At 37.0% G+C, this 16,039-nt stretch overlaps 1 protein-coding gene across 16 annotated transcripts in view; it reads left to right on the forward strand.

Annotated features, from left to right (window-relative positions):
* kcnt1b (potassium sodium-activated channel subfamily T member 1b) overlaps positions 1–16,039 on the forward strand; it is a 180,926-nt gene that overhangs the window by 151,632 nt on the left and 13,255 nt on the right. For 12 of the 16 annotated variants that reach the window (XR_012406481.1, XM_073951599.1, XM_073951602.1 and 9 more), the window contains 3 exons: positions 2,067–2,150; positions 4,646–4,774; positions 12,315–12,600. Coding sequence is in view for 15 of the 16 variants with exons in the window: in XM_073951599.1 (XP_073807700.1) it covers positions 2,067–2,150; positions 4,646–4,774; positions 12,315–12,600 (499 nt within the window). In the remaining variant the exon portion in view is untranslated. Of the gene's footprint in view, positions 1–2,066; positions 2,151–4,645; positions 4,775–4,980; positions 5,002–12,314; positions 12,601–16,039 lie in introns of all 16 variants that reach the window. The other 4 variants (XM_073951598.1, XM_073951600.1, XM_073951604.1 and 1 more) reach the window with 1 other exon arrangement.

Genomic DNA, 16,039 nt, shown 5'->3' on the forward strand with positions numbered 1-16,039 from the left:
TTAAGGTCAGTATTATTAGCCCCCTTAAGATTTTTGTTTGTAATTGTCTACAGAGCAAACTCCTGTTGTCTAATTATATGCTTAATAAACTCTACTCCCGTAGTTAAAGGAAATAACCTAGTTATTAGCTAGTTAAGCCTTTAAATTGCACTTTAATGTTGAACAATTATTCTATTAAATCTGATTGTAACCTATGTTGAAATTAATAAGTTCAGCTGAATTGTTTATTTTCCATCCCACAATTAAAACATTAAAAATGATCAGGTTAGGGCCAAGCTGGAGTGCTTTGCAAAGATTTGGGAAATTCCAAATTGAACCAAAAACAAACGACTACAATTGGCTTAGATTGGCAAGGACAAGTGTCAACCAGCAGAACCTGGGAATTGAAACAAAACAAAAAACATTAAAGAATGTAAATTAAATTGACTATTTATTATTTGTATAGCTTTGGAATGTAAACAGCATCATAGCAAAGTATAATAATGCATTAATATGATACTACAGTATATGTATATAATAACCATAGAGGAACGCAATGCGTAATTAGAAACAACTTGCAAAATAATCAGAACAAACTATTGTGTAATATATTTCAGCTAATATCAAATAATAAGCTAATAAGCTAAATCAAATAATTATTATCTGGAAAATCATATGATTTTTAATTAATAACATTTTTTATGAATTATGAAAAAACAACTACATAACATAGCCTTGTGTGGAAAAAGTTTTGAAAAAATGTTGAGATCTACTAGTCTGGAAAAAAATATAAGGCCAAAATTACCCCAAGAGGCAGCGACAAAGTGGGCACAAAATAATCCCACAACGACATCTAAAGAACTGAATGTTCGTGACTCCACCATAAGACACTGTGCAATATAGTTTGCTTATGGGTTCTTCAGCAAGACAATGTTTCAAAGCCTACCAGCAAGTCCACTCCTGAATGGCTGAAGAAAAACAAAGTTAAGACCAAGCCAAAGTCCTGATCTAAATCCAATTGAGAAGCTATTGCGTCACCTTAAAATGGCAGTTCAAGCTTGAAATCCCTCTAATGTTTCTGCATTACAACACTTCTACATACATGAGCCAACATTTCTCCAAAGCACTGTGTAACAGACTCTTTGCAAGTTTTCGAAGGGTGGCCCAACCAGTTATTCGGGGAAAACACTTTTTCACACAGGCCCATGTAGTTTTGTATTTTCTTTTTCCCTTAATAATGGAGAAAAAAAAACTTCATTTTAAAACTGCATGATGTGTTTACTTGTGTTATCTTTGACTAATATTTAAATTCGTTTGATGATCTGAAACTTGACTCCACTATATGAGACTGCGCAACATGCTTTGCACTTGGGTTCTGCAGCAAGATAATGTTTCAAACCACAGCAGCAAATATACTTCTGAATGGCTGAAGAAAAACTAAATGAAGACTTTGGAGTGGCCTAGCCAAAGTCCTGACCTGAATCCAATTGAGATGTGTGTCCTTCAAAGGGCACTTCATGCACAAAACTCCTCCAATGTGGCTGAATTACAACAATGAGCGGACCAAAAACCTCCATGGACTCATTGCAAATCATTGAAACTGCCATAGTTGTTGCTGCTGATTAGGGTGGCCCAAATAGCTTTTAAGTTTAGCTTTTTCACACAGGGCTATGTAGTTTTGTATTTGGTTTTCCCTTTTATTATAAAACCTTTATTTTAAAAACTGCATGATGTGTTATCTTTGACTAATATTTAAATTCATTTGAGAATCAGAAACATTAAAGTGTGACAAATACACACAAAAAAGAAAAAGAAATCAGCAAGGGGGCACTTTTTTACACCCCTTTCAGTACTTCAGTACCAGAAAATATCATTTAGTCCTGTTCGGAGCAGTTGTGCAAGTATTAACTATACACTTTCTGTTAAATTATGAAAATAGAATGTTTTATTTATATATATTTTTTACTCCTAATTGAAGGCAGATTGAAGGAAACAGAGGTTTGCAGTAGGTTGTGATCTGATTTTCTCCTTCAGGCACTGAGTCTCGGTGGAGCTTTTATTGATTGTGTGTTTATATTGTGTTCTAGTCGTTTGTGAAGGACTATATGATTCTCATTGCGCGGCTCCTCCTGGGTTTAGACACCACCCCGGGCTCAGGATACCTCTGTGCTGTAAGTCAATCTGCAGACAAAAGCTCAACACACCGTTATCAGACATCACCATTGTTTTGCATGTACTATTCAAGCCATTGTTTCAGTTTCAATGCATAAAGATGAATAATTGACCCGATTTAGCCACAATCTGCGTCTTCCAGTGCTCACAGCAATTCAAACTTAGATGCTGCAAAAAATATCTTCACATTTTTTAAGACACACTGATATGTCTAATATTATACTGGTGTGTTGTGATGAAGTGTCACAAAATATATGCAATTACATTCTTTTATTCATTAATTAAATTTTAGTTTTCGTCTGTCGGGATGATTTGTAATGAGCTTCATCCATCTGTTCTGAATGATGAAATAGTAGCTGAATGCTAATAATTTAGATTTTTGTTTGAATTATAACTTACAAAAAGTACAAAAATATGATTAATTATAATAATAATTTTATGTAATAATAATCATATATCATTATTCCAAGATATTAACAACAGCTGCTTGTAACTGCTAGACTTTCTGTGTTTTATTATTTTTATATATTTTGTATTTCATTAATAGTAAGTTAATAAATTAATTATTCATTTTTTTTTATTTTGTAAAATGTGACTTAATGTGACCTAGATGTTTATCAATAAACAAAATACATTCATTATTCATAAATAAAATAATTTCTAATTTTTTTTTTGTTTTATTTATTGTTTTATAACTCGTTTTTTGTTATGTTACACTTTTTCTTTTATTTTATTATGCTGTTTAATCTTACATTCAAAAAGATTGTGTTCATTTATTTATTTTTGCTTCATTTATTTAGGACATTTCTTAATGATCATGAGGTAACACTTTACAATAAGGTTCATTAGTTAATGCATTTACTAACATGAACTAATCATGAACAACACATGTACAGCATTTATTAATCTTAATTAAACATTTACTAATGCATTATTAACATCCAAGTCCATGCTTGTTAACATTAGTTAACACACCGTGAGTTAACATGAACTAACAATGAACTACTGTATTTTCATTAACTAACGTTAACTAACATGAACAAATACAGTAGTAAATGTATTGCTCATTGTTTGTTCATGTTAGTAAATGCATTACTTGACATTAACTAATTAACCTTATTGTAAAGTGTGACCGATCATGATTTTCAGCAGATGAAAGTAATGGACATTTGTTTATTTTTGTCTGTTTATTTTTAATTTTTTTGTCAATTTAGTTTATTTATTTTTAGTTTAGTTAAATATTTTATTTTATTGTTTATTAATTCATTTTTATTTGAATACATTCTATACACAATGAGCTCTATTCACATGTTTTGAAACAGATGAAGCCAATGCAAAAACATTTTTTTATTATCATATTTATTTTTTATATATTCAATATCTCCCTTTTTAATAAGTTTAGTAAAAATGTACCTAGACATTTCTCAATTCGCTCTATCCTCATGTTTTGAAACAGATAAGGCTAATGCAAATTATTATATCCCTTAATTTGATTTTGTTTTAATCCACCTAATATGTACTTTTTAATATATATATATATATATATATATATATATATATATATATATATATATATATAAATATTTTTTTTTTATTTATTATTATTTTTTATTTATTTACAGTTGAAGTCAGAATTATTTAGAGGGTGCTCGCTGCAGAGCCATTTGAGGAGAGCTGAGCTCCAGCGAGGGGGAGCATGAGCTGTCGCTCCTCCTCCTGTAAGCTGTTTTAATGCGTATACCAACCCCACCCCTAACCCTACCCCCAGTGACATCACTCGTAGAAGAAGTGCAAAAAAGGTGGAGCTCAAGCTTAAGCTCCCCCTCGCTGGAGCTCAGCTCTCCTCAAATGGCTCTGCAGCGAGCACCACTTGGAATTATTAGTCGACTTTTGATTTTTTTTTCTCTTTTAAATATTTCTCAAATGATGTTTAACAGAGCAAGAAAATGTTCACAGTATGTGATAATATTTTTTCTTCTGGAGAAAGTCTTATTTGTTTTATTTTGACTAAAATAAAAGCAGTTTTACATTTTTTAAACACCATTTTAAGGACACAATAAGTAGCCCCCTTAAACTATATATTTTTTCTATAGTCTACAGAACAAACCATCATTATGCAATTACTTGCCTAATTACCATAACCTGCCTAGTTAACTTAATTAACCTAGTTAATCCTTTAAATGTCACTTTAAGCTGTATAGAAGTGTCTTGAAAAATATCTAGTCAAATATTGTTTACTGTCATCATGGCAAAGATAAAATAAATCAGTTATTAGAAATGAGTTATTAAAACTATCTGAAAATATTTTCTCTCTGTTAAACAGAAATTGGGAAAAAAAATAAACGGGGGCTAGTAATTCAAGAGGGGTAAAAGTTCTGACTTCAACTGTATATAAATAGACACGTGTATATAAGTTTAGTTTAGTATATATACACACGTATATATAAGTTTAGTTCAGACCTGGACATTTCTTAATTGGTGTGTTTTGAAACAGATGAAGGTAACAGAAGAGGACTTATGGATTCGAACGTATGGGAGACTCTTCCAGAAGCTGTGTTCCTCCAGCGCAGAGATTCCCATCGGGATTTACCGCACCGAATCCCACATGTTCTCCTCTTCAGAGGTAAGATCAGATTTAGAGTTAAGACACACTCAATTTCTACAGTCCATCAGCTGCAGACGCTAGCGCAGCAGATACGATCAGATTTACCGCTGTATTTCACTCTAAATCATGGCTTTCCTGGCTGCATTATTAGCTGTGCTGTGATTTAAAGCTGGTGCAATCTCTGTAATCATTTCTCATTTTGATCATCCACCACTATATTGCAGTTTAAGGAGATTTGCAAACAGGTAAGAATACACACTTCATCCCATTCTTCAAAGACATTTTCAAATGATAAAGGAATGATTCACCCCAAATTTAAAACATCCCCATGATTTACTCATCCTCTATGTTTATGACTTTCTTCTTTCGGATGAACACTGTTTGAGGTGTTTTACATTTGATTATCCTCCCACAATTGCCACTCTTCTAGTTTTATTCTTTTTATTTCATTTTAAAGGATTTTTTTTTTTAATAATTTAGTAAAACATGACCTAATGTGACCTACAGTAGAAGTCAGAATTATTAGCCCCCTTTTGATTTTTTATTTCTTTTTTAAATATTTCCCAAATGATGTTTGACAGAGCAAGGAAAATTTCACAGCATGTCTGATAATATTTTTTCTTCTAGAAAAAGTCTTATTTGTTTTATTTCAGCTAGAATAAAAGCAGTTTTGAATATTTTTAAAAACTATTTTTGGGACAAAATTATTAGCCCCTTTAAGCTAATTATTTTTTTTGATAGTGTACAGAACAAACCATCGATATAGAATAACTTGCCTAATTACCCTAACCTGCCTGGTTAACCTAATTAACCTAGTAAAGCCTTTAAATGTCACTTTAAGCTGTATAGAAGTGTCTTGAAAAATATCTAGTCAAATATTATTTACTGCCATCATGGCAAAGATAAAATAAATCAGTTATTAGAAATAATTTATTAAAACTATTATGCTTAGAAATGTGCTGAAACAATCTTCCCTCCATTAAACAGAAATTGGGTAAAAAAATAAACAGGGGTGCTAATAATTCAGGGGGGCTAATAATTCTGACTTCAACTGTATATGTTTATTAACTTTTTAACAGGCACCAAAACTACCTGAGCTTTTATCCTTAGGTTATCGTTATTATTTTGATTGCTTATTACCAAAGCTAGACGGAATCTGCGGACATTTTTTGCTATTTCTGTAGAGAATCTTGCTAAAAATCTGCTGAATTATTTTGGGAGTATCATAACTAAAACCTTAAAATATGAAAAAAAAACTATATATATATATATATATATATATATATATATATCTTTTTTACTTTCATTTAATGTTTAAAATACAAATCTAATTATATTTACTTTATTTGGTAAACAAAGCAGGTCTGTCATATACTATATCTACTAAAAGACAAATAATATAACTGTACAAACTGCATTGTACATAAATCAGAAAGATTTTTATATTAGTCAATAATATTACTGTAATTAATTTCAGAACTGAATAAATATAGATTTACACACATTTACACAAGTAAATAAACAATTAATAATGGGCTAAATCTGCAGAATTCTGTGCGCGCAGATTCCCTGTGGGCCTACTTGTTACTGTTTATCAGAGTTGTGCCTGCATATTATTCAATGCAAGATGTGGACCGAAAAAGATATTTTCAAGAAGTGCACCTTAAAGGGTTAATGAGCAAAAGAAATTGATTATCCATAAACAAAATATTTACTAAATTTGTTTTTGTATAATTTGATATGATATTTTTTTGTATATTTTAATCCTTGCTCTATTTCATGCTGTATAATATTGCTGGGTTGTTGCTTTGCCTATGTGCTCTGATGTACTCTGGTATAAACAAATACAGTTGTGCAAAAAAAAACGCAAGATCTTCTCTTACAGTGAAAATTGGGTCACATTTTACAATAAGGTTTTTATTAGTTAATGTATATACTAACATGAACTAATACCGAACAATATTTGTACAGCATTTATTAATCATATTTCAGCATTAACTAATGCATTATTAAAATCCATAGCATTAGTAAATGTGAGTTAACATGAACATCAACCACTGTATTTGCATGAACATTGACTAATACAACCTTATTGTAAAGTTTTAACAACATACTTTGACGTTTTTACTTTTTGTTTTACACATTCAATTAGCTACTGTTGTTTAGGCGTTCTAATTTGCATAATTAGATGCATTTACGTCATTCACCATGTGCAGAGACTTAATTAGAGATCCTCTGAGAGGTTGGCAGCATCCACCGAAAGACAGTGATTTGAGTTCATAATTTAGAAATCTGCAAATATTTTTGTTACAAAAACACATCAGTCTGCTTCAGGAGATATGCGGTAAACCCCTGGTGGTGTATGGTTTAGTTTTAGGATGGAGTTATGCATTTTTGAAAGCTTGAAAAAGGCCACTTTCCAACACTATTATGCAGCATGGAAGAGCCAGGATACAGTGTAAAAATACTCAGACTGTGTTTGTCTGACAGAAGAAAGTCATTTACTGTATGGCTTGTTTCCACTGACTGGTACAGTATGGTACGGTTCACCTTTATCAGGCTTGCATTTCCACTGCCTAAAGGGTACCAAGTGCGTGGTGTACGGCAGAAAGTTTCAGTGGGCATCATTCTCACTCGAGGTAATGTGTACAATAAAGCTGTACGGGTTGTTCACATATCATGAGAAGCACTTCACACAAAACAGATGTTTAATACACATCAATACTTGTGTATAAATATTCGTTACTAACTTTTCTATGAACATGATTTGATTATAACTGCAGATCAATGACAGTGCAAAATAGCCTACTGTAAAATCTGCAATTATAAAAAAACAAATAAATAAATGCAACATATATGAACACATACAGCCCCTTACAGTCTCTGATATGTTACCAATTACAGAAAAAAACACAAACAGCTTACATTTAGTCCTTATTTGGGCTCAAAAACAAGACGAAATATTGCCCACAGTCAGAGCAGACTCCTCATCTGTGTCTGTAATCTTGAATAGCACATGTAAGCTCTGTTAGAGACTCATTCCGTCATTCCGAGTTCATAATAGTCCAAACGGCGATGATAAACATGGAAGTTTGTTCATGATTTTCATTGTTTTGTCGAGCTTCTCTTATGTTTTTTTCATTCTTCACTCTCAGGCTTGTCCATTTCTGAAAGGATTGGGTGTCGGAAGCACTTCAGTAATCATGTGCATGTTATTATCATCAGCTCAAGAAGTTTGTTATTATAAATATAGACACGATTGTGAGCTCCCTGGAGCAAGTGAAACCGCTCGCACTTGTAGGCGAGCTCATAAAACAGAAACAAGACACGGTAGATTTTGTTCTTCTTGGCCTTGTGGCTGTTCATCAAGAGGACGACAAGGTCTGTTTGAGCTTGGGTCCGCCATGGCTTGTTATTATGTATATATTATTACGGTGTAATGTCTCGGCTGTTTTTTTAAAAATGGCTGTTCCTTTGCTTTCCTTTTCACGTTTCTGTGAGTGATGTATCTCTGTAAACCAATAGCGTTTAGCTGCGCATCTAGCTCTGCCTTTTGGTACACGTTTGTCGTGCTAGACAGCCTTTGCACAGGGTAACCAAAAACTGGTTTTGACAGTGGAAACGGCCATAAAAGTGTACCGTACCACTCAGTGGAAACGAGCCAATATACAGGCGATGGCTTGTGTGAGATGTTACATTTTTGGGTGGTGTATTCCTTTACTGGCATTTCTTATTATTATTTTATATTAATTTAGTCAAATTAAGTCGTTTTTCACTGTGACACTGAGCATGATTATATCCACACCAATACACTAACTCACCAAAATCTGTTTGTTGATATAACTTGTCCCAGTTTACATGCAAACCAACAACCCGGCAATGCCTATAAACTGTTTACGAGACAACATTCCTGAAGGCTGTTCCATAAACCAAGCTTAGAGAATAAGCCAGGCTTATTTTGGTAAGTCAGGTTTATTAATGGCGGACTTCCCAGAGGAAACCCACACGAACAGACAAACTCTACACAGAAACGTCAACTGATCCAAGGCTTGAACCAGTGACCTTCTTGCTGTGAGGCGAACGTGCTACCCACTCTGCCACCATGCAGCCATATGTTTTGTTAAGTTAGGATCATTTTTGTCCTATAAACAACTATTTAAAATATTAAGAAAATATATTAACGGCCCAAATTATGTTATTAAGCAAACGCATAATACTTATCAAATTACGTTTTAAAACATCTATGGAAATAAATTTACTAAAGCTCTTCATAGCGTGGCGCGGTGGCTCAGTGGTTAGCCCTGTCGCCTCACCGCAGGTCGAGCCTCAGCAGGGTCTTTTGGCATTTCTGTGTGGAGTTAGTATGCTCTCCCTATGTTGGCGTGTGTTTCCTCCGGGTGATCCGGTTTTATCCGCAGTCTAAAAACTGCACTATAGGTGAATTGGATAAACTAAATTGGCCGTAGTGTATGAATGCGTGAATGTATAGATGTTTCTCAGTACTGAGTTGCGAATGGAAGGGCCTCCGCAAAAGCTGGATAAGTTGGCGGTTCAGTCTGCTGCGGTGACTCCTGATAAATAAGGGACAAAGCTGAAGAAAAAAATGAATGAATTAATAAATGTTTTTATGCGAGATGATCTTTACCTAATATTCTAATGATTTTGGTGTAATATAAAATTAACATTGATATTGAACATTTAAAAAAAAATATAGCTGTGCCACGTGAGATTGGTTTTGTGATTCAGGTTCACATTTTTCAAGCATCTGAGCATCTTGTGGTATATTTCCTCTTTCCATTACTGTGAATTGTTCACTCTGTCTGGATGCTCTTAATGTCACGGTTGGTGAAGGGAAAAAGGAGCGAGTACTCAGGTGCAGCAAATAATGGGTATTTATTAATAATAAAATAAAAATAAAAGGCAAAACAAAACTACCCCGAGGGGGAAAACATTAACAAAACACACAAACTTGGCTGGGCTGGCAAGACAAGGCAAGGCAAGACTGGAGCAGGAACACAGGGGGAGTGTAGACGACAAACTGGCACAGAACAGAAGACATGAGGAGATTATAAGCAGTAGAAAATTAACACACAAACAGGTGAACACAATTAACTAATAATGGGTTAACAAGGAGGGTGGGACTAGACAATAGACGGGAGAGTGCATGACAGAGACAAAACGTGCGCTCACATGAAACAGGACAAGAACATGCAGCCAATGAGAGAACTCATTAACCGCATGTTCATGACAACACAAGCACAACACTGAAGCACACGACAAAAGCAGGTGACCACAATGTAAACACATAGCCACGTGCTTTGACAACAGACGCAAGACACGAGCACATGATGAATGAAAACTCACCGTGCGCTCACACACGCAGCGTGCATGCTTCATCCCAGCGCAGACCAAAACCGAAACCAACTAGACTGAGACACTGGGAATGAAACACCACGCTGCAGACAGACGAAAACACAAACACGAGTACAAGAGTGCGCGCGTCCGAGGCACTCTGCGTACACCCACGACGGCGCGCCCGCACATAGAGACAGAAACAAGTGCTTGACCCAAGAAAACTCGAGCCGAGCACACTAGGACCAGACATGACTAGTGTCCGGATTCTGCCACCAAAACAAGAATTTACAAGACCAGAGTGGCAGAACCCTGACACTTAAATCCACCATAAGGACACATTCAATGCTTTCACATATCACACTTTGCGCACTTCAATAAACTGTCAGGAAGTAGACCAAACCATGCTTGGTGTAATCTTGGTTAGGCCAAAAATCTAGCTCTCATGGGTAATTTATGCTCAGGATGTTTGGACTTTCTTCAAGAAAACAAGTTAATGCATTCACATGACCGCACACACTGAGTATGTTTACGTGGACACCAATAATTCGATTTTATTGTGATTAAGACAATACTCTGATTAAGAGTCGACCATGTAAACAGTGATTTTTGATTAATTTAATCCGATTAAGGTCATAATCCAACTAAAGAGAAATGGAATTAATACGTGTGGAGTATGCTGCATTTTGGGCCCAATCCCAATTCTACCCCTTAGCCCTTACCCCTACCTCTCGTTTTGCACATGCACGCCAAGGGGTAGGGGTGTCCCGATTCTCTTTGGCTTGAAGGCGTAGGGCTAAGGGGCAGGGGTGAATAGCCACCAGACACAGCGGCAGTATTGCTGAACCCGGAAGTAATGAGATCCACAAGTTAGTATTTTTGGTCATTATTACAAATTTTTATGACAAACACAAGTTTTAATGAATTCATTACCGTGTTCGTGTTTTACCATTATGCTTTAATAAAAACGCTTAAAAAAACGATAAATTTCGCTATCTATAATCCCTATTAATAACTCCTGTACAGCAGTCCCACAACATTCTGACACTGGAATACCCTGTCAGTAATATCTAGTGGCTGTCAATGGGCTTTTTACAGTGTCTGCTATAATGTAAATGGTGTTCTTGGTATGGCCACTGTGTAAATACACAGTAAAGTTACGATCTTATTGCCACATTAAATCGTTATGATAACATATTATATGCCTTCAGTGATCTCCTGAAGATAAATACCAAAAAATAACACAACTGGAATCACTCTCGCAGTCGCCATCGTCTGATCTCACAGGAGAAGCAGGAGATCGCGAGGACATATTATGACTTGTGCAGGTGCTGTAGTGCTGTCCCAATTCTTAGGGGTCAATTTTGAAGCCCTTCACCTTAACCCTCGGTTGTAAGGGCCAAGGGGAAGGGGTACAAAAATAGAATTGGGGTTGGGCCTTAGTCACATTATTGAAGTGCCTTACAGACATGTAAACACCTTAATCGAACTATTACTGTCATGTAGGGCTTTTCACCATGTTTTGCGACAGGATAGCCCACACACACATGGCTGTTTGACACTCTTTGCACCTACCGAGTCATTGCAGACCACAGACACCTGCATCGTGAAATGCAGAGATTTTTTTTTTTTTTCCATTCAGCATGCGGTATGAACTTCCATTAAAACATAACTCTTCCAGCAGTTCAAAGTTGCATCCAATATTTCGTTTGTCATGGGGGGCATGCATGAAATGTTCCTGAATGGTGAAGGTGAAAGTGCCAAACTGCAGTTACAGTCGACCAACTAAAAATGAAACACCCGAAATGACATGAAACATGAGTGGAAATGTGGATAGCGTGCTGACGCAATGACGTGATGTGCTATAACATGTAAAACGGGATCATGAAAAAGGAACATTCGAAAAGCAACTCATGTAAACGCCTTAATCTTAATTAGATTTAGGCAAATAATTTGATTACTGATGTCCATCTAAATGTAGAACATCAATGTAAACACACTCAGTGAAAAAAAGACCTCAGTATGTGCAGGCAGGTGCTCGATTAAGCCAAACAAAGTAAAAAAAAAAAAGTCAACCGAATTGGCACACTGCTTCCACTTTAGCTCTCAAAAGACAATTTGATTGTGCAACGCTACTAGGTTTCCATCAACACGCTCAATGAAAACATCAGCAATCCACTGTTAACCTGTTTAAACCTGTGGCCAGGTGTCTGTGGAGGATTGCGAGGACCAGCGGGACCACAGGGAATCCTGGAAAGAGAAAACTGCCCATAGGAACTCCACAGGGAGCGACCAATCAGAGCATCCGCTCCTGCGCAAGAAAAGCATGCAGTGGGCGAGACGCCTAAGCAGAAAAAACACCAAACCTCCCAGTCGAGCTGAACGCATCAATCAACAGCGCCTGAACCTGTACCGGCGCTCCGAGAGGCAGGAGCTGTCAGAGCTGGTGAAGAACCGCATGAAGCATTTAGGCCTGCCCACTGTGGGATACGGTGAGTTCCACAAGGCCAAGTGAGTATTTCCATTTGTGCCTACGACAATTGTTATTTTTAGTGTCCTTGACATGTTTTCACAGTGTTTCTCTTAGTAACCCACATAATGTGTCACCTACATCAATCATTATTTTTTTTCTGAAACATCCCTCATCAGAGATCTCAAGACAAAAGAAATATAGATATATCTAAAGTTTGAATGTTTATTTTCTGGGGCGAAGCAGTGGCGCAGTAGGTAGTGCTGTTGCCTCACAGCAAGAAGGCCGCTGGGTCGCTGGTTCAAGCCTCGACTCAGTTGGCGTTTCCGTGTGGAGTTTGCATGTTCTCCCTGCGTTCGCGTGGGTTTACTCCGGGTGCTCCGGTTTCCCCGACAGTCCAAAGACATGGGGTACAGGTGAATTGGGTAGGCTAAATTGTCCGTAGTGTATGAGTGTATGAGGGTGACAGGCCCAGACGACAGGCCGGCCAGAATGTCTAAACAAAACAAAAAAAAAGACGTTATCATATGGACATGTCTAAAATGGCCTGTTCCAAAGAGCTGACCCCGCAACCATACGGGACTAAGGCCAAAGAAGAAGAAGAAGAAGAAGAAGATTGTTGTTCTTAAGGTGAATAAGTAATCCGTGCAAGTCAATCCACTGAAAATAAGTTTGTTTTGGTAATCTTCGATCAAAGCCTGAGCATTTGCCTCTGTGTTTGTAATGGCGGTCCTTCTCTGCTGATGTCAGGTTGACAACTTGAGCCAAAATATTCTTAACCATGACTGTTAGTAGGCGACGCAGTGGCGCAGTAGGTAGTGCTGTCGTCTCACAGCTAGAAAGTCTGTGGTTTGACCCTCGACTGGGTCAGTTGGCGTTTCTGTGTGGAGTTTGCATGATCTCCCTGTGTTCGCGTGGGTTTCCTCCGGATGCTCCGGTTTTTCCTCACAGTCCAAAGACATGCGGTACAGGTGAATTGGGTTGGCTAAATTGTCCACAGTGTATGGGTGTAAATGAGTGTGTGGATGTTTCCCAGAGATGGGTTGCGGCTAGAAGGGCATCCGCTGTGTAAAAACGTGCTGGATAAGTTGGTGGTTCATTCCGCTGTGGTGACCCCGGAATAATAAAAGGACTAAGCCAAAAAGAAAATGAATGAATGACTGTTAGTATTCTATGAGAGAAGGATGTGCATACGAAATCCCCAACCCCTAATCAATCTTCAGTTTCAGTTTGAAGTACATCAACATACTAAAATAAAAACATACCAGCAACTTCTGGTTCACGCATACTTTAATGGTCATTTGTCTACATGCCACATTGTACTTATTTCACTACCTGCCGTGTGGTCCAATGGTCCTAAATCACTAGTGAAAGTACTATTGTGCAACATGTTAGCTAGGATGTATAAGCTGTGCATGTCACTTCCGTCCCTCAATAGACACACTAGTGACTGATTATAGAGTCTGTGGTCTTAAGCACTCGTTAGTACTCCTGCCTCCCACACCTAATAAAATCTCACTGCATATATTGGTGCCGTGACCCGGATGTGAGTGAGGAAGCAAACCTCACTTCTCTGCCCTCAAAATGGGCACTAGTGGCTGATGCTAGAGGCTGTTAGTGTCTAGTTTATGTGCCTGTCTTCCACGCTGGTTGAAATCCTGCTCAGAATGAAGTGAGTAGATCTGGAGGGATTAAAGTGGTGCCGTGACCCGGATGGAAATGAAGTTTAGGTGAGTTCCAATGAAGGCTAGCTAGTAAAGTTGTCTTCGTTTCTACAGTGCTTTATGCGTACAATGTAGATTTTGTTAAATATTTTTTTACAAGGATGCAGAGGACAATGATAAAAAGCTGACTGTTGCAGTGACTGCGGTCTTAAGGGCTCTTGTTAGCGCACCTGCCTCCCACACATTTTAACACACTTTGAGCAGGGTAAAAGGTTAAATCGTGTACAGAGTCCCCCCTTCCCTCAAAATGCACACCAGTGACTGATGCCTGAGATTGAAATCTCAAGCTTCTTGTTAGAGCTGGGTAAGAACTACTGGTGATGTTTAATTGGTGCCGTGACCCTGATGTGAGTGGTGTTTATGGGGTGAGTTTAATGGATGTCAACTAATAAAGAGCTGTGTACTTAAATCTCGTTTCTCTGCCATCCAATGGCCTCTACTGGCTGACACTAAAAGCTGCAGTAATCAGCATCTTTGTTAGTGCCAGCCCTCCACAAATGTTTTAATCCCACTTGACGTTGGGACAGTAGGAGTAGTGTTAAACTGTTGTCGTGATCCAGATGAAAGTGAGGTTTGGCGTGGAACGAGTGTAACGGAGGTCAGCAAGAGCTACACAAACCCTATTAGTGACACTCTTCATGTTTGCTCTGGAGTAAGCCAAGTGTAGAGTGGAGGAACTATGACGTCAATTTGAATGCAAAAACCCAGAAGCAAGCTAGCATTTTAGCAGTTCTGGTTCCCTCGACCCAAAGTCAATGGGTTTTTTCAATGAGATTTCAGTAAAATACCTTAAATAAGGTTTGTGCTAACACAAACTCAAGATACTTTCACGTTTTATTCTACGACATAAAACACATCAGTTACATCACACTTTTACAACAACCGTAAAGTAAAACAGATGTATTTCCCACTTAAAAACTATCCAGAAGGGGCGTAGATCTATGTGTATTTGCGTATTTATTTGTTTATAATATATACCGTGGATTATAATATAATAAACAGAGAGATTAACTCTTTGTCATTGAGCATATTTCCAAAAATAAGCCTGAAAAGTTGTCTGTAGCAGGGTGGTGCTGATGTCACAGACGAGCGCCCCGAGGTTACTGTAGTTCGTTTATAGCCTAATGTTAGCTTTTTAATTTTTGCGTTTGCATTTAGGATCCAAAAGTGCTCGAAGTTGTATTTTTGTGTGAGGATTATCCGGGCTGGACAAAACGTGCAAGTGTAATGAACAGTGTTTGAACACAGAGCTTATTATTCGCAATCTTCGAAAAACCGATGTAGAAAATCCATTTTATCAAGGGAACCAGTTTTATTCTAGCAGCCTATTAGCCTACAAGGTGACGTCATAGTTCCTCCACTCTATAGGTGGAGGGGTTGCTTTATTGACCGTTTGGAAGTGGTAGAAGTGGGCTCAACATTTTAGACCCCATTTTGCACATCTGTAATACCCACTTAACGGTCAGAGGGGTGTGTGATTAAGAATATTGTGGCTGAAGTTGTCAAACTGATGTCAACAGAAGAACCGCCACCCCAAACATAGAGGCAAATGATCAGACTTTGATTAAAGATTACCAAAATAAACATTTTTCTTCAAGTGGATTAACTTGCACAGATTAATTGTTTAAATGTGAGCTAGCAAACATAATCTTTGTATATTTTCACAGATTTCAAAAATAGCCTTAAAATGTTGGACCTCACTGTTTATCAATTAAGTTTCTTAGACAAGATGTTTCC

The sequence above is a fragment of the Danio rerio genome, chromosome 5 (genome assembly GCF_049306965.1).
Source record: "Danio rerio strain Tuebingen ecotype United States chromosome 5, GRCz12tu, whole genome shotgun sequence".
Lineage (NCBI taxonomy): Eukaryota > Metazoa > Chordata > Actinopteri > Cypriniformes > Danionidae > Danio > Danio rerio.